We start from the raw sequence: 26,324 nt of genomic DNA on the forward strand, positions 1-26,324 counted from the left end.
AAACATTGCATGGGCAAAATTACAAGGAAGAAACATGTGATACTGCTGTAAGATGAACAGATACAAATGGATGCTGCTGTTTCATTACAAAGGACTACTCCCATTTCTCAATCCACTTTGACCTTCAATGTTAAAAACTTGGGCAATATAATAATGTAAGTCACCTTGAGTCAATGAAAGCACGGTCATCATTTTAAGTTTTAGATGTGCTTTAGAGTTTCACACATGTCTAAAAACAAGAGCAAAAACAGAAATGTCAGCTAGAGATTTTGAGAAACCCTCTGAAACCTTTAGAGGTATGTAAATTATTTTTGAGGCCAATCAGCTGTTTCAAACTTGAAAGGAGTTATTCTAACCTCACTGGAAGTGTTTCAACCACAACAAATGTTACACACCCCTAGAAATAACAGGCTAGGTTTTCCAGCATCAAACAGGCTCTATAACCTTCTAGAAGCGAAACTATTTAAATAAGATATTAAAAACCAAGCTACATTTTTACACATTCTGAAATTTTAGAGAGCTTTACTAATTACGGTATCTAAGTTCAGACTTGCAGGGGAGGTATGGCGAGTTGAAGCACAGTCAACAACCTTTGCAAAAGACCAATAGCAATAAGACTTGGTACATACCGCTTCATACCACTTTACAGCCCTCTCTTAAGTGTTTTACAGAGTCAGCCTACTGCCCCCAAGAACCTGGATCCTCATTTTACTCACCTCGGAAGGATGAAAGGATGAATCAACCTCGAGCCTGGTGAGATTCGATCTGCCAAGTTGCAGGCCGCTGGCAGTCAGCAGAAGTAGCCTGCAGTACTGCACTCTAACCAAACGTTGTTCTCGAAGGATCCTCTCTGGCTAAGGAGAGGACAGGAGATTGACAGCAGCCATTTGGAGCTCACGTGTGCTCCAAATGGCTACTTCTCACAACAGTTTTTTTTCCTGTGCTTAAAGATGAAGATAGAAGATGATGATGATGTGAATAGCCATCTTGCTCACAACTTGGTGGAGACTTTAAAGGACACTTAAAGGTCACAAAACTCACTTTCCAATCACTTTTGGAATTGCTCATTAATTACTTCTAGCTATTGTTAGGTGACTCTGCCTTCAATACTGAATGAAATTTTAACCATAACCTTAAGATTTTAGAAATATCTGAAATAAACAGCAAAAAGCTGAAGAAAGCTTTGATCTTGGAAAGTTATAATGGACCAAATTAAATTGGTGCATTGAAATGTTTACAAGAAGTTTTTGGAATCAATCATAAAGAAAAACCAACTTATCATGGAAAATATAACCTGTTTTGGTTTTCAGGAGATTGGCTTTTGGAACAATCATGACTGGATGATTGTGAATCTCAACCTTGAGGCCAAGAGAATGAGTTAGAAAAATGTTTCACTGGATTTACAAAATAAATTTGGTGAGTTTTAAAATTTAAAAGGGAAACACAAATGACAAACCAAGAGAAACAATTTTTCCTATTGGATTTGGAAATTTAAATGTTTTTCTAAAGGAAATGAAGAGGGATGGTTAGCATCATGTTTTTTCACAACCCACATGTGTTTTGGAAAATAATTTCCAAAGAATAATACTGTCAACACTGAGGAATTATAAGTCTGACTCAATCCTGCAGATATAACTTCATGAAGCGAAAGACCTCTGCCCATCTCATGTTCCAGCTGTGTTTAATCTGAAGAATAAATAAATCTGTGTGGTCTTTGGTACTATCTGTGCTTGGCTGTTTTCTTGCAGACTTTCATTATCCATCTAGGCAACATAATCAGTGCTAGAAGGGAATGACATTTACTCTGCTTATATACAAGTGGCTTGCTCTGTCAGCGTTGATGGGATTGTTCTTGGTGGTTCCTTGATCTGGTATTAATCGCTGCTTATCTGGGTGTTGATTGGTGTGAAGAGCATTTATTTCTTTTTGGTTTTCTGATTGTTTCTTTTCAATGGTATGTAGATGTTGTTTATCTCTATGTGCCTATTGATGACTTATTTGTCTGAGTGTCAGGCCTCCAAGAATTCTCTAGCATTTTTAGACTTGATTTAGGAGGCTCACAGCTTTCTAAGTTGAAACTATGGTTAAGATATTCATCTGTTGTGTAATTAAGGAATTTTTATCATGCCTATGCCTATTTCTAACGAACAAAACAGTGGGAACATGGAACTTATTTCTACTCCAAAGTTGCTTTAACTTCTCTACCTTCAGTGCAAGCTGAAAAACAATATATGAAATATCAAAGGTAGCTGGTGTTAAGAACTACAAGATTTGCAGTTTCTAGTTTAAAAGATACATCTAATTTAAAAACATGCATGCTAAGTAGCACTGGATAAGAATTTCGATGAAACCAAGAACATATTAAGAGCAAGCATGATGTAGGAATGGCATATTCTTCAATTAGATGAGGAACTTAAGGATTGTGAAAGCATAAAACAAACAAACCTGTTGGGCAGTTTTGTGCTGCAGGATTTGGCAACTGTGCATTACATATCAAATTTCCTGATATTTCACTGGCACTGCCTTTGAAAATGCCAGCCACAGTAAGCCCAAAATGTCAGGAAATCTGTTCCCTAGCCTAGACCACAGTCATTAAAGTGGGAGGGAAAATAAATTCTACATTGGGAGATGGGAGTAAAAGATCAAGGCAGCTTTACATTTAAATGATTCATATTAAGGAGACAATTTTAATCAGTGAATAAACTTATTACTTCAGAGACCAAAAATTGTACCCCATTGTGATGAGACACATACTTTTCTTCCTCTATTTTCACATCTAAACTTGTTTTTTCCTATTGCTATTTTCTTTTAAATGTCTAGAAAAGTGACTCACCCTTACTACTATTTTCATCCTCCTTTATTCCTTTCCTTCTAAGTAAGATTACCTAAGTCCAACACATTTCTCCCGTATCTCACTACATCTATCTGCAGAAGTCAATAACTCATATGAGAGGTTCACCTGTCAATGAGGCAGAAGCATACAATTTTTTCTTTGGTTTACATCTTTTTTTCAAAAAGCATGCAGTAAACTATTCAGAAGAATGTGTGTTGTGGCAACACTGCCATTGTGATTTCAATTTCAATTTGATTTGGGAAATTTCTCCTCATATTCCTTCTCACAGATTCACATGACTATGAAACTCAATCCTTCTAGATATTGGGCTCATAATAAAGGTTCCTAACCTTTCTTTTACAGGCACACTCATTATGTTCTTTACATTTAAATTTTCATGGCGGACAAACATATTTTCCTAACACCCATGTGAAAAAAATCTATCCAGCAATCTTACAGTGTTTTCAAAAATCTTGTAGTCTGAGATTCAAGAGAACTTTTACTTCAAGCCTAATTTAGCCTGTTACTTCTCTCTGCACTACTATGGTTTCCTAGTGGATTCAGAATTTTATTAATCCAATTTGGAAACTGCTCATCTGACTCACAGAGCAACACTTCTGGCTTCTCAGTATAAACAATTACTCCTTAGCTATTTTATTTTCTTTCCTTATCAATACTAAAAAAACATTTCTTGAAAATCTGAGAAAGGAAAAAATTAAAAGTCTTTCATCCTTGCAACAGGAATCAAAAAGCAAAGATACTATAGCTTTTACTTATTTAGATATTGTCTGTCAAAGAGACTTGTATGAATTTATCATGCATATTCCTTTACATTTCATTAGTTAATATAAGTTATGAGTTTTAAATTCCTTCACAGGGATGCTCAAAAAATTTGAATAGGAAATAGAGTATGAGAAATGTATATGAAGTCTTGATGAAAACAGTCTAGAATTTTAGAAAATTACATAGAAATCTGCATATCAGAGAGAAGACATGAATAAGTTTCCTTGTGTACTATGTTTTATACTTTGCCATTGTTTTTGATATTCATTTCAATGTTTGAATTCATTCTTAAGACACATTGCTACTTGTAATTATTGTATAGTCCACTATAGTATGTTTGGTTTTTCTCCAAGGGTAATTTTGGCAGGCATTTTATGAGTGGGAGGCTATTGGGAAAAATCTCTTTAAATACTGAAAATAGTCTGGAAAGTAATTAATTTTCAAATATAAAATACAAATGTTGTTTAAAACCCTCCCTTAATTTCATTATTTTTTAAAAATACAAATACCTTACTATTTACGCCAATCAGAAAAGTATCAAACAGGAAATCAAGAAAGCTATAATAAATGAGCAAGAATGTGTTTTTAGTAATGTAATATAAGCGACAGCATTGTATTATCCAGTCTCTCCCATCCTGTATATGAATGCATATTCTCCATACATGGAAGATCACTCATACATTTCAACTTCTTCCCCTCCTTTTCCCCATTCCCACACAAGGAAGAACTATATTCTTTCCTGAGTTTCAGCTTCTTAACTATTCTCTTCCTACACAAACAATATGTGAGATACTAACCCTCTGGCCCATTATCATGAGCTCAGTATCTCTCCACTGCTCTTCCCAATACCGTTTCCCACAATACAGCTAGGTTTACACCAAATTACTTATTTATTTGTATCCCACCTTTATTATTTAACAAATAACTCGGCAGTGAACATATCTATCACACATTCCTCCTAATTTCCCAATAATTAGGTTGAGGTGGGTTTTGGCCACCCAAAATAAAAAAAACAATAGTCTAGCACACTTGATTGATTCTCATAGTAGGCTGAAGCTCACACTACACAATTCTATTTCACCTTGCCTAAAAAAACAATAATTACACAATATATCAGCTTGGGCTAGCTTCATACTTCTCCCCATTTCTGTAACAGAGGAGGGGGACTTGGTCCCTTCCCCATTAAGACAGGGTATGACTTCCTCCTCCCTTCTTGAAGGGATGAGGAGACTTTCCCCACCAATCACACCAGGGACACTCTTGCCCAATCACTGTATAAGTATGTACCTACTCCAATCCTCCAGAGAGCTTCTCCAACTCCCCACCCCCACCCCATGAATGTATGAGGGATGCTCCCCCTCCTCTCATTAACATGAGGGGGAGACTTTCCTCCCAACAATAATGTAGGAACATTCTCCCTCCCAATAATGTATGAGATCTGCCCCTCCCGTCATATTGAGGGGGACATTTTCCCTGCTCTCAAAAACGTTTGAGCCCCCTCCCTTCATTGAAGGGCACATTTTCCCTCCCCTCAATAATGAGAAGCTCCCCTCCTCTCATTATCTTGAGGGGGGAGACTTTCCTCCCAACAATAATGTATGAGAAGAATCCCCTTCCCCTCATTAACATGTGGGAAGGTGCTTTCCCTCTCCCTCATTATCTTGAGCAGGGAACATTTTCCCTCCCCAATAATGTAGCAGGGTCCCCCCTCCCCTTATTGTCTTGAGCGGGGCATTTTCTTCCCTCCCAAAAAAGTATGAGCCCCCTCCCCTCATTATCTTGAGGAGATTCCCCCCCCCAATAATGTAGGAGATGATTCCTCACTCCCCTCATTAACAGGGGGGAGGCAGTTTCCCCTCCATATTACCTTGAAGGGGGACATTTTCCCTCCCCACAAAAATGTACAAGAGCCCACCCCACCACATTCATTCACTTGAGGGGAGATTTTTCCCCTCCCCCAATGAGGATCCCCTCCCTCCCCTAATCTCAAGGGCGACTTTTCCCTCTCCCAAATAAGGTATGAGGATCCCCTTCCCCTCATTGTCTTGAAGGAGACATTCCCTTCCCAATAAAGTATGAAAAGCCCTCCCCTCATTACCTTGAGAGGGAAATTTCCCGTCCTCTCAATAATGTATGAGCCCCCTCCCCTCATTAACAGCCAGGGAGGCATTCCCCCCCCCCAATTATCTTGAGGGGGGACATTTTCACTCCCCACAAAATTGTACAAGAGGAGGCCCACCCCACCACATTCATTAGGATCCCCCTCCCCTCATTGTCTTGAAGGAGACATTTCCCCCCCTAATAAAGTACGAGAAGCCCTCCCTTCATTACCTTGAGGGGAATATGTTCCCTTCCCTCAAAATGTACAACATTCCCCCCCCCTCACACACATAAAGTACTTTATGAGGAGCCCCCTCCCCTCATTACTTCAGGGGAAGATTTCCCCTCAATATATAAGGCCCCCTTCCTTTATTACCTTGAGGGGGGAGATGTTTCCTCCCCCCCAAAATGTACAAGATGAGTCTCCCTCCCTTCCTTCCTTCACTTGAGGGGAACATTCCCCCCCATAAAGTACCATATGAGGAGCCCCCTCCCCTCATTACTTCAGGGAAATTCCCCCTCCCCTGAATATATAAGGCCCCATATGCCCCCTTACCTTGAGGGGGACATTTCCCTCCACCCAATAATGTATGAGGAGCCCCCCTCCCCTTATTACCTTGAGGGGGAGATGTCCCCCTTCCCCCCAAATGTACCAGAGAAGTCTCCCTCCCCTTCCTTCATTAACTTGAGGGAAACATTTTCTCTCCCCCCCCAATATAAATTACCGTATGAGGAGCCCCCCTCCCCTCATTATCTTGAAGGGGGACATTTCCCTCCTAACGAACGAGGGGACGACCCTCCCCCCTTTTCATGAACTCGAGGCAGGCGAGGCATCTTCCCTCCTCCAGGAACGCGGCGACCAACGGGCGAAAAAGGCTTTCGAGCCGTTTTATGGAAGATTTCTCCCCCCGCGCCCCCCGTCTTCTTCCTCCGGAGGGGAAACCAACTAACGCGGGGGCACTTCGGGCATGGAAGCGTCCCTGGGGGCCCCCCCACAGACCAGCCCTACCTGCTGCCGAGGCGCCTCCAAGGGCGCAGAGCCCCAGCGTCAGTAGCACGAGCCCGGCCGCCATGACCGCCCCGCCGCCTGGCACAGTTTCACACGTCCCAGCCGGTCCCGCTTCGTCCGCCTCAGGAGCTTATAGCCCTTTCCAAGGGGATGAAAAGGGGCGGGCCCGCCGGGCGGCAAAAAGCCAATAGCGGACGAGCGCGAGGAGCCCCCGACTTCACTATTGGTTCGGGCCCCTCGGAGTGACACGAGGGCTGGTCCACTCAGAATCCAGGAGCGCGCGGTTATTCGAAAGGGCTGGGATAAAAGTGGGAATGAGAATCATGAGTCGCAGCCAATCGCGGATGACGAAGCGATCGGCCCCGGCGGGTGATTGGACGTTGGCGGAGGTGAAGCTTTTGAGAGAAGCGATTGTGTGGTATTATGGGGCAACCCAGGAAGAGCGGGCGCGGGCGGAAGACCTCATACAAAGGGAGATTGAGAAGGAAAAGCCTTCGGGAAAGAGCCGGGCCACAAGCTTTTATACCGTTCATGATTTGGCCAAACAAACTACTGACCTCTACGCTATCACCTACCCCAATGGGCGGTCGCAATAGCAACCACCAATCAGGTCCTGAGCATTCTCCAGCGCTGCCCAATCAGAGCATGGCGTCTGCAGACTGACAGCAACCCAAGCCAATCCACGTTATCCTCTAAAAATGTATGCCCGTAAAGATGTTGACGACCAACCACAAGGCGAGGACAGAGCGGCCCCGTCCACTCTTCACCTTTTCCCTGTTGACTATGGGTCGTGCAGAAGGACAGTCGATTGTGAAAGGCGCTGCGTTGACCTCGCTGGAGGTTATTAAGCAGGAGGGCGCGGGGCGGGGCGGGTGCGTTGCGTAATAATCCTTGTCCTGCTGCATGGAAATTATGGTGCAATTAATCATTATGAATTCACACTTCGATTTAAGTTCATAAAAGCAGCTTATGCCGGTGAATAGCAAAGGAACAGGTTTTAGACGCCTAGAAAAAGCACAATGCTCGGTAACCACGAAGCTTTAATCGGTTTAAAAGAAATTAGCTCAGTCTTAGAAAATTGTAAAACCAAGAAACCAAAAAGGAAGACGCTTCCAAGAAGGAGAAATACAATGTTCCAGACAACTGGCTGTCCAATATCTTCTTAAATAAGTCCAGTGATGGGGCACCCACAACTTCTGAAGACAATCCTTTCCACTGATTAATTGTTCTCACTGTTAGGAAATTTATACTTATTTTAGGTTGTTTCTCTCCTTGATTAGTTTCCAACCATTGTTTCTTGTCCTGCCTTCAGGTCCTTTGGATAATAGCTTGACCCTATCAACTTTGTGGCAACCCCTCAAATATTGGAAGACTGTTATCATTTCTCCCCTAGTCCTTTTTTTCACTAAGGTAAAGGTTCCCCTCGCACATATGTGCTAGTTGGTCCCGACTCTAGGGGGCGGTGCTCATCTCCGTTTCAAAGCCGAAGAGCCAGCGCTGTCCAAAAACGTTTCTGTGGTCATGTGGCTGGCATGACTAAACGCCGAAGGCGCACAGAACACTGTTACCTTCTCACCAAAGGTGGTTCCTATTTTTCTACTTGCATTTTTTCCCCCCGTTCTTTCAAACTGCTAGGTTGGCAGAAGCTGGGACAAGTAACGGGAGCTCACTCTGTTATGTGGCGCTAGGGATTTGAACCGCTGAACTGCTGACCATTTGGACTGACAAGCTCAACATTTTAGCCACTGAGCCACCCTTTTTTTTCACTAGACATACCTAATTCTTACAACCATTCTTCATCTGATTTAGTCTTCAGCCCCCTAATCGTCTTTGTTGCTGTCTTCTGCACTCTTTCCAGAGTCTCGGCATCTATTTTATAATGTGACCAAAACTGGATGCAGCATTCTAAGTGTGTTATGGGCTGGATCCATGCACCATGCTCAATCATAATGTATACGTGTGAAACTTGTGGTCCTTGGTTTCCAAATGAGATGCAAATGTGAGCAACTTTTGCATCTCATTTGGAAACCAAGGACCCAGAGTATGGAGGAAGAATGGAGAGGCCAATCAAGTACAGTAACCCCACGGTCATTGAACCAGTTTTTGGTGCTTTTGGCAAAAGTTGCTCTCATCAGAAAAGAGGACTTTGGAGCAAGGAGCAACAGGACTTTGGACCACTGTGCTTCATTAAAACCAGGGTCAACGCAGCCGTCTACCAGGAGATTCTGGAACACTTCATGCTTCCTTCTGCAGATGAGATTTATGGGGATGCTGACTTCATTTTCCAGCTGCCCACACTGCCAAAAGCACCAAAACCTGGTTCAATGACCGTGGGATTACTGTGCTTGATTGGCCAGCAAACTCGCCTGACCTTAATCCCATAGAGAATCTATGGGGCATTGCCAAGAGAAAGATGAGAGACATGAGACCAAACAATGCAGAAGAGCTGAAGGCCGCTATTGAAGCATCCTGGTCTTCCATAACACCTCAGCAGTGCCACAGGATGATAGCTTCCATGCCACGCCGCATTGAGGCAGTAATTGCTGCAAAAGGGGCCCAATCCAAGTACTGAGTACATATGCATGCTTATACTTTTCAGAGGTCCGATATTGTTCTATGTACAATCCTTGTTTTATTGATTGCATGTAATCTTCTAATTTTCTGAGATGGTAGATTTGGGGGTTTTCACGAGCTCTATGCCATAATCATCACAATTATGACAAATCACGGCTTGAACTATCTTGCATATAATGAGTCTTATCTCATATATTAGTTTCACCTTTTAAGTTGCATTACTGAAATAAATGAACTTTACGATATTCTAATTTTTCGAGTTTCACCTGTACAGGTAGTCCTCAACTTAACAATTCACTTGGTGATCGTTCAAAGTTACAAAGGCACTGAAAAAAGTGACTTATGGTCATTTTTTACACTTATAGTTTAGTTTTATAGTTTTATAGTTTTATTAGAATTTGTAGGCCGCCCTTTTCCCTGAGGGGACTCAGGGCGGCTCACATAAAACTAGGAAGGGGGGATACAGACAACAAAATAGAGACATATACTAAAAATAGTAGGCAACATCCATACAACATTCGGGAGGGGCAATTATCCTTATCCCCAGGCCACTTATAACCATTGCAGCATCCCCAGGGTCACATGATCAAAATTCAGCCTCTTGGCAACTGACTCGTACTTATGACCATTGCAGTGTCCCGGGGTCATGTGATTCCCCCTTTGCAACCTTCTGACAAGCAAAGTCCATGGGGAAGCCAGTTTCATTTAACAACTGTGTGACTAACTTAACTGCAGTGATTCACTTAACAACTGTGGCATGAAAAGTCGTAAAATGGGGCAAAAGTCACTTAACAAATGTTTCACTTAGCAACACAAATTTGGGGCTCAATTGTGGCCCTGAGTCGTGGATCCCCTGTACAAACAGTTTCATTTAACAACTGTGTGACTAACTTAACTGCAGTGATTCACTTAACAACTGTGGCATGAAAAGTCGTAAAATGGGGCAAAGGTCACTTAACAAATGTTTCACTTAGCAACACAAATTTGGGGCTCAATTGTGGCCCTGAGTCGTGGATCCCCTGTACAAACAGGGCTTAATTTTGTGCAGAAATATATAATCTCTGTGTTGGATTAATCTCTTTTAACTTCAGCAGAGGCAAAAGGGATAGAAGCTCTTGCGTGCTTTTCTTGCAAACAAGATTTGAATTCCTTCATAAGCTGGTCAGTCTCTGGAAGCAGTCTCTGTAAGAGCAGGTGGGTAGGGGTAGACTGCTCCTAAACACAGAAGCTCTCTGAAATGTCAGTTGTTTGAAAGCCTTAGAGCAGGGGTAGTCAACCTTTTTATACCTACTGCCCACTTTTATATCTCTTGTCAGTAGTAAAATTTTCTAACAGCCCACCGGTTCCACAGTAATGGTGATTTTATGAAAACCTAATGAAAATGTTTAAATAATGCTATGATTTTGTAAAAAAGTCAATTAAATTTAAAAAAAAATGAAAGTGCTTCAGTATCGGACAAAACCCCTACCGCCCACCATGAAAGCTGGAACGCCCACTAGTGGGCGGTAGGGACCAGGTTGACTGCCACTGACTTAGAGTCTCCTGCTTGAGCAGGGGTTGGTCTAGAAGACCTCCAAAATCCCTTCCAACTCTCTTATTTTGTGCTGCAGCAGCATTGCAAAATGCACATATCCTTGCCGAGGCTTAAGTAGTTCAGTCTCTCAGAGACCTCACTCTCTGAAAACATACTTTTCATGCCACATAAAATCATATCTGTTGGCGGCATGATACCTGGATATCATAAGCCTTAGTGTCTTAATTCTTCAAAAGGGGGAAATTCTTCAAAAACCTTCAAACACCTCTTGTCCATGTTCCAAATCCTGTATTCCCAACTTAACTGCACTTTCTTTAAGGTTCATAAGCCTATTAAATGGAGGAAGAGAGAAACTCCAATACAGAACACTGTTATCCTCAGTGTCCACAAAAGGGCCTTTTTTGCCTCTTACCTAAAATTATGAATAGTTCTAATCTATATATATAAAAGGCAAATACCACTCACTCATCATGAAATCTCCAGAACTGTAAAACCTATACATTTGAAATTTGGCATGTATATTCCTCTTGGCTTCTAGGTGCTCGCTAAGAAAGGATTTTTTGAAATGACCATCAGATCATTAGTATTTCTTATTCAGTAATTAACACGCTCTGATGCTAAGGAGTTCTACTCCCCCTCCCCACCTGAAAAGAACTCTGTTCCAACTGCCAGTTGCCTCACATTCCATTACCTCAGTTCAAACTGGCAGACCTTCCACTCCTTCACTCAGGAGCCGTCTGGGACTCCTTACAGTACTAAAATGTCGGTACTTCACCAAAATGTCTACGCCTTCCACCTATGGAACTGCTTCCGGACTCAAGGCATCGGGAGCGATATTCCTTTATTTGTTTCAATCACCAACTACCACTGAGCCAACGGATTGTGAACTGAATTTTTCCTGCATAGCCCAATCACACAGTTTTGTTGCGAAGCACAGGTATCCATTTCTTCTGTCGTATCAACAGAAGAAATCTCTCTTAACAGAAATCTGAACTGATCACTTCCAGTCACATCGGGAATTGGGTGAAGAGTTGCAGATGCTAAGCTAGGAGTGTCCATCCTTGAAAACTTTTAAGATTTGTGGATTTGAAGTCCACAAGTCTTTAAAGGGCTTGTGTTTGTGCTAAGCATTCACAGGACTCCAGCTGACTTTCCATTTTATCTGAATTTATTGCTTTTATTTCTTCTTTGCCAAACTTCCCCCTCCTCCTCTATGGATCGGTAAACCTCAAAAAAAACCCTGATCATTCAGAGGCTGCAATACCCCAGATCAGCACATGACCAGATTGGCAAATCATTGTCAATGTTTTTTTTTTATTGTTGTGGCCCGCCAGCGGCCAACAGAGCTGGCAGCAGAGTCGGACAGTGAGGAGGTTGGGGAGGAGCATAGGCCAGTCCTGCAGGCTGGGGAAGGCTCGGATGAGGGATCTGCATCGGAGGCAGAGATGGGGCCAAGGCCGTCTGGCAGTTCTCAGCTGCCTTCGGAGCTGGACAACAGTGAGGCAGAGGAACAGCTGGAGCCTGTTCCCAGTGTGCGCATGCGCAGAGCTGCCAGAAGAAAAGAACAGCTCAGAAATCAAGGTCAACTTGGGAGTAAAGTCACAGGTGGAAGGTGAATGCCCCCTCCCATAGGAAATTAAAGAGGAGTGAAAGGGGAGGGGGCTTTTGCAGGAAACAATTTTTTCGTTCGTTCCAGTGGTGGGTTTCAATTTTTTTTAGAACCTATCCTGTGGGTGTGGCCTATTTTGTGGGTGTGGCTTGGCAGTCATGTGACCAGGCGGGTATGAACAACTTGACATCACTCATGCACACTCAGTCACATGACACCCCCCCCCCCAAGACATGTGGCAATTTTTTGGGGGACTCCTATGAAGGGCAGGGGGAAGAGAGGGGAAAACCTTCCAAAAATAGACAACTGGAGGATTAAGGGCTGAAATTAGGAAGATCAAAAAAGGCAGGACAGAGGGGAATCCAGTAGAAAGCTATCACACGCTGGGGAAAGAACTTTGGGAGATTGGAGGAGGCAGGACAGAGAGGAATCCAAGAGAAAACTCCTGAGCTTGCCGCTGCTGTCTGGTGGATTGTGCCGCTGGACCTCTCCATGCTTCTCCGTTCACCACCTCCAGTCCCAGGTATGGGACTTGACACTGAATTGGGTTAGGATAGTGTGGACGGGCGGGGGTGAGCGAGTGAGCGACAGGGCTGGGGCAGGTGTTCTGGAAGTTACTTCCGGGTCCACCGGTCGAACCTCCTCTCACCAGATCGGTAAATTTCACCATCCGGTTCTCCCGAGCCGGTGCAAACCGGCAGAAACCCACCACTGGTTCGTTCATTAGATTCGTTTCAGGAGTGTGAAGATCTGTCCCTGAATCTCAGAGACTCTTATGTCCAGTCTTTCCTTGCACAGCACCTCATTTGGAAAATATTTACATGGCAGTTTTCCAAGCTAGATAAGGTCTGTGTTAATAAATTCACCTTTGAAAGACTGTTTACCAGGCCTTGGCTGAATGTGAATGAGAGGAATTCACTTTTGTTTAATAAAAGGGGTTTTGCCGGGACCAGGACTCTGCCTCGTGCTTTTTGGGGAAGCCTAGGTCAGAACATTTCTGCACACCGTAGCAAAATGTTAAGAGAAGTGGAAAATGTGTTCAGATTCTAGCTGCCACCAATATCCTGGATAGACACCTTTCAAATATATTTATTAGAAGCCAGTTTGATCTAGTGGTTAGGGCTAGAAAACCAGGAGATGGTTTAGGTATGAATGCCAGCTGGGTGACTTTGGATCAATCACCAAGAGACAGAGAGTTCTAGTCCCACCTTAGGCATGAAAGCCAACTGGGTAACGTTGGGCCACTCTCAGACTAACTCACCTCCTTGTGGTGGGGAAAATAGGAGGAGGAAGGTGTGTTCGCCAGCTTGCGTTACGTATTTGTAAAAATAATTGTGAGGCATAAATAAATGTGTAGTCCTGCGGAGACAGTTCCGCATCGATTGGTTGACTGAACAGGATAATATTTCCAGCTTTTTTCCATCTCGGTGAATCTCGCCAATCTTGATTTTTTAGATATTCCTTTTCACTTCTGCATAAAGGAAGCTTCATTACACTCAGGACTTTAGAGTCTCTGCTGGTATTGAAGGAAACCCTGAGCTTCCTACAACACAAATGCCCTCCAAAAGTACAGGTAGTCCTCAATTCTTTTAATGACCGTTCGAAGTTACATCATCATTTAAAAAAAGGAACTTATTACTGGTTTTTACACTTACGACCGCAGCATCCCTATGGCCACGTGATCACAATTTGGCAACTCACTCATATTTAGAATCATCGCAGTGTCCCGGGCCCTTTGGACAAGCAAACTCAATGGAAAAACCAGGTTCACTTAATAACCATGTTTACTAATTTAACAGGCGCAGCGATTCGCTTAACAACTGTGGGAAGAAAGATGGTAAAATGGAGCAAAACATGCTTCAACAAATGTCTCGGCAAGAGACATTTTGAGTTCACGTGTGGTCGCAAGTTGAGAACCACCTGTAGTTAATTTCACGGGGTTGAGGAATGCCAAATGTTTGCAAAACCTTTCATGCACCCAAGCCCAGTGGGGAGACTTGGCAGCCTTCCAAGATTGTAGGCTTTTGAGAGGCTAGGGCCATGATGGGGAAACCTATGGCATCTGTGCCCAAAGTGGCATGCGAAGCCGTGTTGCCCGGCTCGCACACCCTTGCCTCTTTTGTCTTCTGGGTTTCAGGCATGCATGCGCCCTCAATGATCAGCTATCCTTGGCATGCGCGGCGGTGCTGAAAACTAGTGTATGCATACTTGGCGGCCAGATGATTATTGGGTGTGCATGGGCGCCAGAACCCGGAAGTTCAGCTTTTTCGAAGCGTGATCCCTTTGCGCAGGCGGCAGTGCTGAAAACCGGCCTGCGCATGGATGCCAGTTGGTTGATTGTCAGGCACACATGTACTCCGGAAGCCCAGCTTTTCTGGAGCCCGGCCCTGATCACTCGTGATGTTTCCACATGACTTTTTTGGCACTTGCTGCGGAAAAGGTTTGCCATCACTGGACTAGGGACTAACATCCACTTTTTCAGTTTTGAGTTGGCAACCCCCCCCTCGCTCACAATGGATTCTCCACTATCATTTTAGACCAATTTTCCCTCCCGGCCTTCAGAGGTTGCGATGCTGCGGAACAGGTAAACAAAAAAAAACCAACTCCCATTTCCTTTCAAAATCCTTTTATTAAATAGCTTCAAATCCAGAAAAACAAAACAAAAAACAGAAAAAAGCAAAATATATATATCCCATCCCCTGCCAACCCATTCCCCCCACCCCCAATTCTACAAAACAGTCGATTTTTACCCATTAGATTCCCCCCCCCCCCCCGCTTCCTAACAGTCCCCCGCCCTGCCCAGGTGCAAATTCCACCCTGGAGAAAGGGGCATAATCTCACAAAAAATCAGGAAAGCGACATCAAAGGCAAGCAGAGTGGATATCCATTCAGTGCTCAGGGAGACACATGGGACCCGGGTAAAAATAAATTAAAATAAAAAAAAAACCCTTCCCTCCCACTCGGACACACTTGTGAAAAGGAAAACTTGGATCTAGCGAAGTCCTTTTTTTCTACAGCAGAAAAAGGCAGCCATTTTGAAGTGGGCAATCACCTCCCGTTCTAAAAGATGGATGTCACATCCTTGGGGAGGGAATCGGCAAAAAAGAAAGCGAGCTCAAAGGAATAAAATTTCCAAAGGCAGGAATGCAGGAGAGAGAGAGAGAGGGAACAGATTCTGTACACCTTGCTGGTGCTGGCGGATTTATTTATTTTCCACTATAGGTAGAACCACCTTCCTGGCTAAGTCAGGTGTGACATTGTCCTGCATTGGAGTCACGGAAGTGAGCAACAGAACCTGTGCAGAGATGTCTTTGGGGTGGGAATCTTATCTCCTAGGGTCGGATCTCCACATTTAACAACTTTTGAGACTTGTGGACTTCAGCTCCCAGAATTCCCCAGCCAGCCATTGTTGAAGTCCACAAGTCTCAAAGTTACCAAGGTTGGAGACTTCTGTCCTAGGGCAGCCTTTCCCCAACCATGGGAACTTTTTAAGATGGGTGGACTTCAACTCCCAGAATTCCCGTGCTGGCTGGGGGAATCCTGGGAGTTGAAGTCCACCCATCTTAAAAGTTCCCACGGTTGGGGAAACGCCGTCCTATAAGGCGTCTTACCTCTTCTGGATGCTCTTCTCTGTGCTAAACTCCTGTTGAGAGAAGCTTTCAAAAGCAAAGTGCAGCCGTTACTTTTAGAAGACATGGGAGAACATCGCGGGAGCCCTACAGATCTTCCTGGGGGTGTGTGTGTGTGTGTGGTGGTGTTACCTTAGTGCTGAGGACAGCTGTGGTGGGTGGTTGTGTTCCTACAACACCTTACCATCTTCCATGGGCTATTTCGGAAGGGACGAATCTGGTACACCGGGCTCAGCTCCTCCTGGAGAATATGATGGGGAAGGCTGTGAGGTTCAGTGGTGGCTGCCATTAGGAATTTAGGAGGCCATCCCAGACGCCAAATTCCTGCTCAGGTGCATCTTGAGATCATCCATCTGACATTGCATTGAGTCAGTCTCCGTTTGCAAAAAGGGGGAAAACTGCCTTCCAGTTGCAATAGGCCAAATGTGCTTTAAGATGACCAAATCATGGCACATTCCTTCGCAGTCTGAGCACAACAACAGTCCCAAACACATTTGTGATTATAAGACTCTAACATGGGAGGGCCTTGATTGGGCAACAGCCATTTTGGCACTTGAACCCCAAGCAAGGAATGGCCGGATTAGAATGTGTGGAGAAGGTTCCCATAAGTCAGCAGTTGGGTCACTTTGTGTCATCTGAAAGAGGTGAAAGCAGAAGAATTGCGTGGTGGAAACGTAAAGGTTGTCTTTAGGTACTACGAGTTTGTGGGCTGGTCCTCTTACCCACAGAGAGGCTGAGGCAATCATTACTCCCACTTTCTCCTACGAGGACACCTCCCCACCTCACCGATTCAGAAAAGATTTCCAATCGGGAGGGATTTGATGCGGCTTCTTTTGGGGTATTTGGTCTTCCCCGGAGTTGTTTCTGATTTGAGGTAGCAACGGAAAGGAATGGGAATCATAGCTTGTTCTGTTGTTGGTTTGAGCTCTGAGCTTGGTGATTTGATTGCAAAAGTTTCATCCCCGTTCGAGGAGACAACTTCAACGCACACTGAATATGTCACCTCGAATGGGGACAAAACGTTTGCAACCAAATCACCAAGCTCAAACCAACAATAATTACCAACCCGAGCTATTAATATTCAAAGAGATTTCAATCATAGCTTGTCCTGCTACCCTTGCTTTCATATGCTGCTTACTATTTTACACCTTCCCCGAAGGCTCTGAGACGGCTTGTTTTTCCTCAAGCAGGCCAAAGGAGAACGTTCTTCAGGTCTTCAACTATCGTGGCTTGTTAGCGGTTATGCTATTTACCAGGCCTCTGACTGAGACTTGAAGCATTCAGACAAGCAGCTATGAGGGGATCTCAGCTAGCTTGTTCACCCCGTCCGAATTTCCTAACTTCTGGAGGGGTGAGCTGAGCAAGTTCTCTGGCCCAGAGGATGGAAGTCCTGGTAGATACTAAGGTGAGCTCTGTGATTATGGCTATGGCCACACTCTGGCCTACATTAAACACCTTTGCCACCAGTGGGTCCATTTAGAGCAGGGCTGTCCAAACTTGGGAACTTAAGACTTGTGGACTTCAACTCCCAGAATTCCCCAGCTGGGGAATTCTGGGAGTTGAAGTCCACAAGTCTTAAAGTTCCCAAGTTTGGACAGCCCTGATTTAGAGCAAGGGGTCTCCAAACCTAGTAACTTTTTAAGACTTGTGGACTTCAACTCCCAGGCTGGCTGGGGAATTCTGGAAGTTGGAATCCACAAGTCTTAAAAGTTGCCAAGTTTGGAGATTCCCCCGTGTTTTATGAGTCTTTTAGAGCTGGGGATCCTTCAGATTTTTCTGGGCAGGCATGGAACATCTGGATTTTGAGGCTTCTGAGGGAATTCAAGGATTGGCTGCTGGTCTTGTTAATCCCCTCTTTACCTCCCCTGTCTGGTTTCAAGGGGAGGCTTCCAGGTTGGACAGAGTCTCTTGCTTCCATCAGCAACGTTTCTTTGTTTTCTCTCTATAATGAAAATCAGGAGAGGGAGGCCCTGGAGGAGAAGGCGAGAATGGGAAGACCAAGGGCCTTTCTCGTCCATGCTTCCCTCCATAATTTGTCCCGGCTGAAGGACCCCCGTCTTGGCTGCAGATATGGGCCTGCTCGGTAAGAGCTGTGGCCTCCTATGGAGCCACCCAACTTTTGTTCAGGATCTCTGGAAAAAGGGGAGGGAGATAAGCTTCAGAAAGGGATGCAACGGTGAAGCGGGCATAGAAGGCGGGCTCCACTCCACTACCTTCTGCCCCACTCCAGTGCCTGCCCCACATCCAGCAATGGGGGTCTCCAAACCAAGGTTCCTAGAGAGGAACCTCAGTTCCTCTCTAGGAACTGAGGAACTGTATTGTTTTTGGCTGTGTTTTAGCTCTACACCAAAGCGACAATGCACAACGGACAGCCCAATTCCTCCTTTACTCCGAGTCCAGGGAACACCCCCCCCTCACTATCCGCTGTCGTTCCTTCGCTCGCCGGGGAATTGGGGGTTCTCCCTGAAAGAAAGTCAAGCCAAGGAAAGAGGAAAAGCAACCGGATAAACCATCATGGAAACCATCTTGGTCAAATGGCGGGTTTTGGCGGAACGCTGGAACCGAGACAAACTGTGAGAGATCGGGCTCCAAAATTGGCTCCAGGAAGGAAACCATCTTTCTCCTGTGGAAGAAACTTCCGGAGACTCCCTGGCCTTGTCTCCAAGGGTGAGCCAAGAGGAAATATCCACTTCACAATACCTGCTTCTGCCATACAGGCTGGCCTAATAGGTCACCCCAACCTGGCTGGTACAGCTAGGAAATCCTCCCTAGAAATTCTCCCCAAATCCTGCATTTTTTTTTTTGTTTAAAGGGGAAAAAAAACCCCACCCACGTCACGAAAGCTGTTCCAAACCTCGCACTCGGTCCCGAACTCACCCCCCGCCAGGCGGTCCCGAGAAACAGCTCAGGATGAATCAGGAGTCGCTTCCATCCACCCAAATCCTCCCCAAATAAAAGGATATTTAAAAAATAATAATAATATCAGAAGCCCCAAAAAACACACAGCACTTGAAGCCCCCTGGGAGATCTCCCACCCCCTCCCCAGTCAAGCAGAAGCTGAGTCTTCCTTTTGAGGTAGAGTTTTTGGGTCCTTTCGTCTCGGGGCTGAATGGGGTTTCCAGGTCTCAGCCGTTTGCATCCTAGGGTTCAAGTATGAGTCAGGTAATTTATTGCTACTATCAGGTGCAGCAGCAGGAGGCAGCGGTGGAGGGAGGGGGAGAGGGGGAGAAGGAAGGGGGGGCGGCGGAAGAAGAAGAAGAAGGGGGGCGGGGGGGGCAGGGAATCCCTCGTCAAGACTCCTCGTTGCCGGAGTCGTCCTCGTCCCCGTAGCAGCTTTCCACCTCGTCGTCCATCTCGTCGTCTTCGTAATAGTCGTCGTAGAAGAGGTCGGAGCCTTCGTCCGGGGCGGGCGTCTTGGTCTTGACGCAATATTCCGCTAACGTGGTGGGGACTTTGACGCCGTCCCTTTCGGCCTCCACCTTGGTTCCCAGGACTTGTTTCCTGGAAAGGGAGAAGTTCATTTATAGAGTCCCGGTGGCGCCGTGGTTAGAATGCAGGACAGTTGGGATTAGTGTTTTGGCCCGCCAGCGGCCGGCGGAGCTGGCAGCAGAGTCGGACAGTGAGGAGGGTGGGGAGGAATATGGGACAGTCCTGGAGGCTGGGGAAGGCTCGGATGAGGGCTCTGCGTCGGAGGCAGAGACGGGGCCGAGGTCATCTGGCAGTGACCAGGTGCCTTTGGAACTAGACAGCAGTGAGGCAGAGGAACAGCTGGAACCTGTTCCCAGTGTGCGCATGCGCAGAGCTGCCAGAAGAAAAGAACAGCTAAGAAATCAGGGTCGACTTGGGAGTAAAGCCACAGGTGGATGGATGGTGAATGGCCCCTCCCATGGGAAATAAAAGAGGAGGGAAAGGGGAGGGAGCTTTTGCAGGAAACAATTCATTTAGTTTGTTTGTTTCAGGAGTGTGAAGATCTGTCCGTGAATCTCAGAGACTCTGTGCCCAGTCTTTCCTTGCACAGTACTTCATTTGGGAAAATATTTACATGGCAGCTTTCCCAGCTAGATAAGGTCTGTGGTCATAAATTCACCTTTGAAAGACTTTTTGCCAGGCCTTGGCTGAATGCGAATGAGAGGAATTCACATTCGTTTAATGAAAGGGGTTTTGTCGGGACCAGGACTCTGCCTCGTGCTTTTGGGGGAAGCCTCGGTCAGAACAATTAGTGACTGATGTGACCATGGCACTGAAAAAAAAGTGATTTCAGGACCATTTCTCACACTTATAACCATTACAGCATCTCCCATGATCAAAATTCAAATGCTTGACAACTGGCTCGTATTAATGACGGTTATAGAATCCCCAGGGTCACGTGATCCCCTTTTGAGGCCTTCTGACGAGCAAAGTCAAGGGGGATTGTCAGATTCACTTAACAACCAGGTTACTGTTTTTAACAGCTGCAGGGATTTGGTTAACAAATGTGGCAAGAAAAATTGTAAAATGGGCCAAAACTCAACTTAACAACATAAATTCTGGGCTCAATTGCAGTCGTAAGTCAAGGACAGCCTGTATTGCATGCTGACTCTGCCCACTGGCAGGAGTTCGATCCGGACCACCTTAAGCTTGACTCAGCCTTCCATCCTTCTAAGGTCAGTAAAATGAGGACCCAGATTGTTGGGGGCAAGAGGCTGACTCTGTAAATCACTTAGAGAAGGCTGTAAAACACTGTAAGTCTAAGTGTTAAGTGGGAAGGAAGGAAGGAAGGAAGGAAGGAAGGAAGGAAGGAAGGAAGGAAGGAAGGAAGGAAGGACGGACCGTGATGGTACAGTGGCGAGAGTGCAGTATTTCAGGGTGACACTGCCCACTGCAAGCAGTTCGATCCTGACTGGCTCAAGGTTGACTCAGCTTTCCATCCTTCCAAGGCCAGTAAAATGAGGACACAGATTGTTGGGGGCAATAGGCTGACTCTGTAAACCGCTTAGAGAGCGCTGTAAAAGCACTGTAAAGCGGGATATAAGTTCTAAGTGCGATGGCTATTGCTGTCTCTAGAGATTCATGTCAGGCGCAAGGAGCACGCTGGCTCTTGTGGTTAGGATGCTTGGCTGAAGGCCCCCAAGCCTGTGTTCGAGACCTGAGCAATGTTCCCTCTAATTTTTTTTCAGTCTGTGCGGAAAAGTATAGTGTTTGAGCGGCACATTTTCATGCCTGAGCACCTGATTTTTTTTTAGCCATAATTGCCATCAGAGCAGATGTTGGGGAGGGGGGCAAGGAGGAAAAGGGTCCCCTCCCTCTCCCTCAGACCCCCCAGGAAGGAAGGAAGAGAAGGGGAGGGAAAGGAAATGGGAAAGAAGGAAAGGAAATGGGATAGAAGAAAAGGAAAGGAAAAGAGAAAGGAAAGGAAATGGAAAAGAAGGAAAGGAAAAAGGAAAAGAGAAAGGAAAGGAAAAGAGAAAGGAAAGGAAAAAGGAAAGGAAATGGGAAAGAAGAAAGGAAAAAGGAAAGAAAATGGGAAAGAAGAAAGGAAAGGATGAAGAAGGGAGTGGAAGGGAAGGGAAAAGAAAAAAGGGAAGAGGAAATATGGAAAGGAAAGGAAAAGACAAAGGAAAGGAAAAAGAAAAGGAAAAGGAAAGGCAGATAGAAGAAAAGGAAAGGAAAAGAGTGGAGTGGAATGGTAGAGCTCAAAAATCAAGTCTTAAGATCCCGTGGACCCCTTTGGCTCAGGCAGTCCAACTCCACGCTGCTTCCCTCTCTCCGCAAAGCGAAGGGATCACAGAAAGGCTGCCGAGGCCAGAACCGGCCTTCAGACGACGCAATGCCTGAGATACGCCGGATGTGCAGAGAAATGCAGGCTACAACCAGCGAATCACATTTTCCCAGGAACTGAAGAAGCCACAGAGAACCAATGGGAATTCTCCCTTCTGCAGCGTCATGGGTCTCCGGGCAGAGCCTTCCTTGACTTCACCCGCTGGAGAAGAGTTCGGTGCAGAGAGAGGAGGAAGGGAGGGGGGATATTTTTAGTCATATTTTAAGACATTAAAAAACTGCTGCACGGAGTTTTCTTGTTACGTGCGCGGCCGCGCAGCTTAGAGGGGGACATTGGACCTGAGTGCTGCTGTGGGAGGGAGGGAGCTCCAGGCCCTGCTGGGAACAGGAAAGGTGCCCCCAATTGGGCATCCCTCCCGGGCAACTGTAACTGTAGAGCCGAGGTGGCGCAGTGGTTAAATGCAGCACTGCAGGCTACTTCAGCTGACTGCTAGCTGCAGTTCGGCGGTTCAAATCTCACCGGCTCAGGGTTGACTCAGCCTTCCATCCTTCCGAGGTGGGTAAAATGAGGACCCGGATTGTTGTTGGGGGCGATATGCTGACTCTGTAAACCGCTTAGAGAGGGCTGAAAGCCCTATAAGTGGTACATAAGTCTAACTGCTATTGCTATTGCTATTGCTATGTCACTTTCTTCAACCCGGAAAAAAACCAAAGTTTGCAGTAAAAAATGTCCCAAAGCAAACAATGGGTTCGTTTAACAATTCACTTAATGACCATGGCAATTTGCTTAACAACCACTGCAAAAAAAGGTAATAATAATAAAAAAACAGTTCGGTCACAACTTATGGCCGTAATGGGCAAATCCATTAGGGTCGTAAGTCGAGGACTAACTGTAGTAAATGCAGGCCTGGGAGACGTGCAGAATGACCAAAGCTCATCTCCAAAGCTGGGTGATCTACCAACCTGATGATGTCCGTGTATTCTTGATCCTTCCCTTTGCTCTCTTTCCACTTTCTGTACATCACCGAAGCGTCGACGTTTGCAGGAGAGAAAGTGTTTGGTTCATTCAGGAGTGAGATGACACTAAGAAGAATTGTTCTGATGTGGGAAAACATTTGAAAATAATAATAATAGCGTATTAAAATAATGCAGCTTAATTTAAGTATGGATACCTGTGTTTCCCCGAAAATAAGACCGGGTCTTATATTAATTTTTTGCTCCAAAAGACACATTAGGCCTTATTTGCCGGTTAGGTCTTGTTTTTGGGGATGTACCGTACATAATGCATCCACTGGGCTGATTATCTTAACTGGGCTTATTTTGGGGGGGGGGGTAAGGCTTACCGTATTAAGATACCATGTATAGGTTCCCCCCCCCCCCCTTTTCGTACCCAAAATTCAGAAATCAATATTTTAAGCAATTGGACATTTCACTTGTGAGGCTAGTTTGCAGAGATAAGGCTCCCCCTACGTATAAAATGCTGTTCCATTTTTAGGTACCGTATTTTTCAGAGCTTAAGATGCACCTTCCCCCCCCCCCCCCCGCCAAAAGGGTGAAAATCTGGATGCTGAATACAGCATTTTTGGCCTACCAAAACCCTACCCCCTTCACCAAAATGGCTGTGCATAGCCTTTATGAAGCTTTCAGAGTTCTCCTGGGGCCTGGGGAGGGCAAAAACGAGTGGAAAATGGACTGCTTTTTCTTCGTTTTTTTGCCCCCTCCCTCCCCATTCCCAGGAGTACTCTGCAAGCCTCCTAAAGGCTATGCATGGCCCTTTTTTGGGGCAAAAATGGACCCAGTTTTTGCTCGTTTTTGCCCCTCCCAGCCCCCAGGAGCACTTTGCAGACCTCTCAAACTCTCTGCCTGCCCCGTTTTCACAAAAAACGAGGTGTACAGAGGGTTTGGGAGGCCTGCAGAGTGCAAAAACCTTTGTTTTTAATTTACCTCTTCAAAATCTTGGTGCGTCTTATACTCCGAATAATACGGTAAATATTTTAAAGACAAAGTATTGTCTTATACATGGAAAAAATACAGTATATTATGAGCATCTGGAAAAATTGTGCTAGTAATCCGAAGAACCGGCAAATACCTCTGGTTGGCCCCGCCCTGATCGCCCCCTGTCCTATATTCCTGTGTTTTTTTAGCTCAGCTGATTCGCATGGCAGAGTGGATTGCCGTGCGTGAGCAGAGAGCTAAAAAACAGCGCAGCTTACCAGCGCCAGTGGTGGGTTACGACCGGTGCGCCCTGGTACGGGCATACCGGTTCCTGCCAGAAGTACCAGGTACCGTTCTGGTACGGTGCTCTGGAGGACCCACCTGCCCACCCTCCTTACCGATATTTGAGGTTTTCAGGGCTTCCACATACACAGCGTACGGCGCATGCGTGACGCTCCGCTGAGCAGCTGCATCGCAGGCGGTAAGTATTCATGTGAGTGCTGCGCATGTGTGCGCACGTTCATGTGGTGGACGCCCGGCCCCATTGCGCCGTACCGGTTGCACCGGGATCCGGAACCCACCACTGACCAGCGCTGACAACGAGGATGGTGTTAGCTTCTACTTCGCTTGCTTGCTATCGGCTGCCATAGAAACGGGGAGGGTGGGGGTTTGAGGTATTTGGGAGGGGGAATTACTGGTGCTGGAGGAGTTATCAAGAAGGGAGTTTTGTTCTCACCATCTTCTGTGCATGCTGATGGCTTGTGTTTGGTCTTGGTCAAGGTCAACCGTCTTTGCACACCAACTGAACGAGGCATTTGGAAGATGGACCCCGCACGACACCTTAGGGAGTTGCAGATTGGACATTGGGTTGGGGTAATTGGAGGGAGGGTGCTGGGAAACGTTTGATATGTACATGTTTGCGCCTTTTTGGCTCAGATCTTGCTTTTCTTTCGCTGCTTTCAATTCATATCTAGCAAAAGAACCTTATCTCTGTTCAAACGGAGTTGAGGTTTTTCTTTCTTAGATATTGAAGGAGGCAGGCCCGACAGGCGGGCTTTGAGTGCTGCGCGCACGAAACACTCTCTCATAGAACCGGTAGGAAAAGATTTGGAATCCCACCACTGCTCACGTGACTGTAATTTACAATATTTTTGCTGAAAACAATCGTTTACTTTTTGCCAAAAATGCCCCCATAGCAAAAAAAAAATGGACTTTTCTTGTGCCTATAGAGATTCTTAGCCACTAGGGTCGTGGTTGCCACAAAGGTGCTTTTTTTTTCAAAAGGCAACTGGACTTTCTTGTTTTTTCTTTGAAGACGTTTCCCTTCTCCTCCAAGAAGCTTCTTTAGCTCTGACTGGGTGGTGGGGAATGAAAGGATTTATACTCCTTGCAGACAGCTGGTCATTTGCATCCTTTTTAGAGGATCCTTGAGACCACTTGGAGGTTTTATTTGTGTCTTCTTTAAAGTCGTTTCACTTCTCCTCCAAGAAGCTTCTTCAGCTCTGACTGGGTGGTGGTGAATGGAAGGATTTATATTTCTTGCAGACAGCTGGTCATTTGCACCCTTTTACAGAGTCGTTGAGGCCACCTGCAGCGTCCTCAGGGTCATCGGAGTGGTGCAAATAGGTGGGGAGCCTTCTTGGAACTGTTGAAAGGACCGAGTTGTAGACTGGGAGATTTAAAAGACAAAGGCTGCTCTTTTGAAGACTACAGTAAAGTCCACCTTTTGGACAGAGAGGACCATTGGATTGAAAGAGGGGTCAAAAAGGCCATCTACGTCAAAATAGAACAGCCCCCTCTCAACAGAGGGGGAGGGATACGACATCATCTATCTCCAGTCTGCAACACGGTTCCTTTCAGCTGTTCCAAGAAGGCTCCACACCCATTTGCAGCATTCAGATGATATTGAGGACACAAGAGAAATCTCCAAGTGGCCTCAAGGACTCTCTCAAAGGATGCAAATGACCAGCTGTCTGCAAGGAGGATAAATCCTTCCATTTCCCCACCATCCAGTCAGAGCTGAAGAAGATTCTTGGATGAGAAGGAAACTGGACTTTCTTCTTCTTTTTTCTTTGAAGACGTTTTGCTTCTCATCCAAGAGCTTCAGCTCTGACTGAGTGATGGGGAATGAAAGGAGTTACTCTCCTTTGCGGATCACTGGTCGTTTGCATTCTTTTAGCAAGTCATTGAGGCCACCTGTCAAAATTGAACAGTCCTTATGTACTGAATTTACAGCGGTAGAGACTAATTTGGTTCTGCACTTAATAACGGCAGCAAGACTGTTGGTGGCGCAATACTGGAAGAAGGAAGGCTTGCCTACAACTCAAGAATGGACATTGAAAGTTACAAACCTAGCCGAGATGGCTAAAATATCAGCATATCTTAAAGACCATTCAAATGAGAGATATAAACAAGGCTGGAAAAAATGGATTGACTATATACAAAACAAATACGGGACTAAGAAATTCCAGATAGCCTATGCTTAAGATTAGGAATAATCTAAACTGCTTAAAGTTAGTGCAACAGGAAGAAGCTGAGTTTAATGCAGAGATGTTATTAAC

At 45.4% G+C, this 26,324-nt stretch overlaps 2 protein-coding genes across 2 annotated transcripts in view; both read right to left on the reverse strand.

Annotated features, from left to right (window-relative positions):
- The window catches only part of BSG (basigin (Ok blood group)), a 33,108-nt gene extending 26,252 nt beyond the window's left edge, over positions 1–6,856 (reverse strand). Inside the window, exon 1 of the mRNA XM_032223914.1 lies at positions 6,726–6,856. Within this exon, the coding sequence (XP_032079805.1) occupies positions 6,726–6,789 (64 nt within the window). The 5' untranslated portion in view covers positions 6,790–6,856. The remainder of the gene's footprint in view (positions 1–6,725) is intronic.
- Positions 6,857–17,936: 11,080 nt separating this feature from the next.
- CDC34 (cell division cycle 34) overlaps positions 17,937–26,324 on the reverse strand; it is a 36,126-nt gene continuing 27,738 nt past the window's right edge. The window contains exons 4-5 of the mRNA XM_032224049.1: positions 22,792–22,926; positions 17,937–19,572 (exon numbers count right to left, since the gene is read on the reverse strand). Coding sequence (XP_032079940.1) covers positions 19,362–19,572; positions 22,792–22,926 — 346 coding nt within the window. The 3' untranslated portion in view covers positions 17,937–19,361. The remainder of the gene's footprint in view (positions 19,573–22,791; positions 22,927–26,324) is intronic.

The sequence above is a fragment of the Thamnophis elegans genome, chromosome 1 (assembly GCF_009769535.1).
Source record: "Thamnophis elegans isolate rThaEle1 chromosome 1, rThaEle1.pri, whole genome shotgun sequence".
Classification (NCBI taxonomy): Eukaryota; Metazoa; Chordata; class Lepidosauria; order Squamata; family Colubridae; genus Thamnophis; species Thamnophis elegans.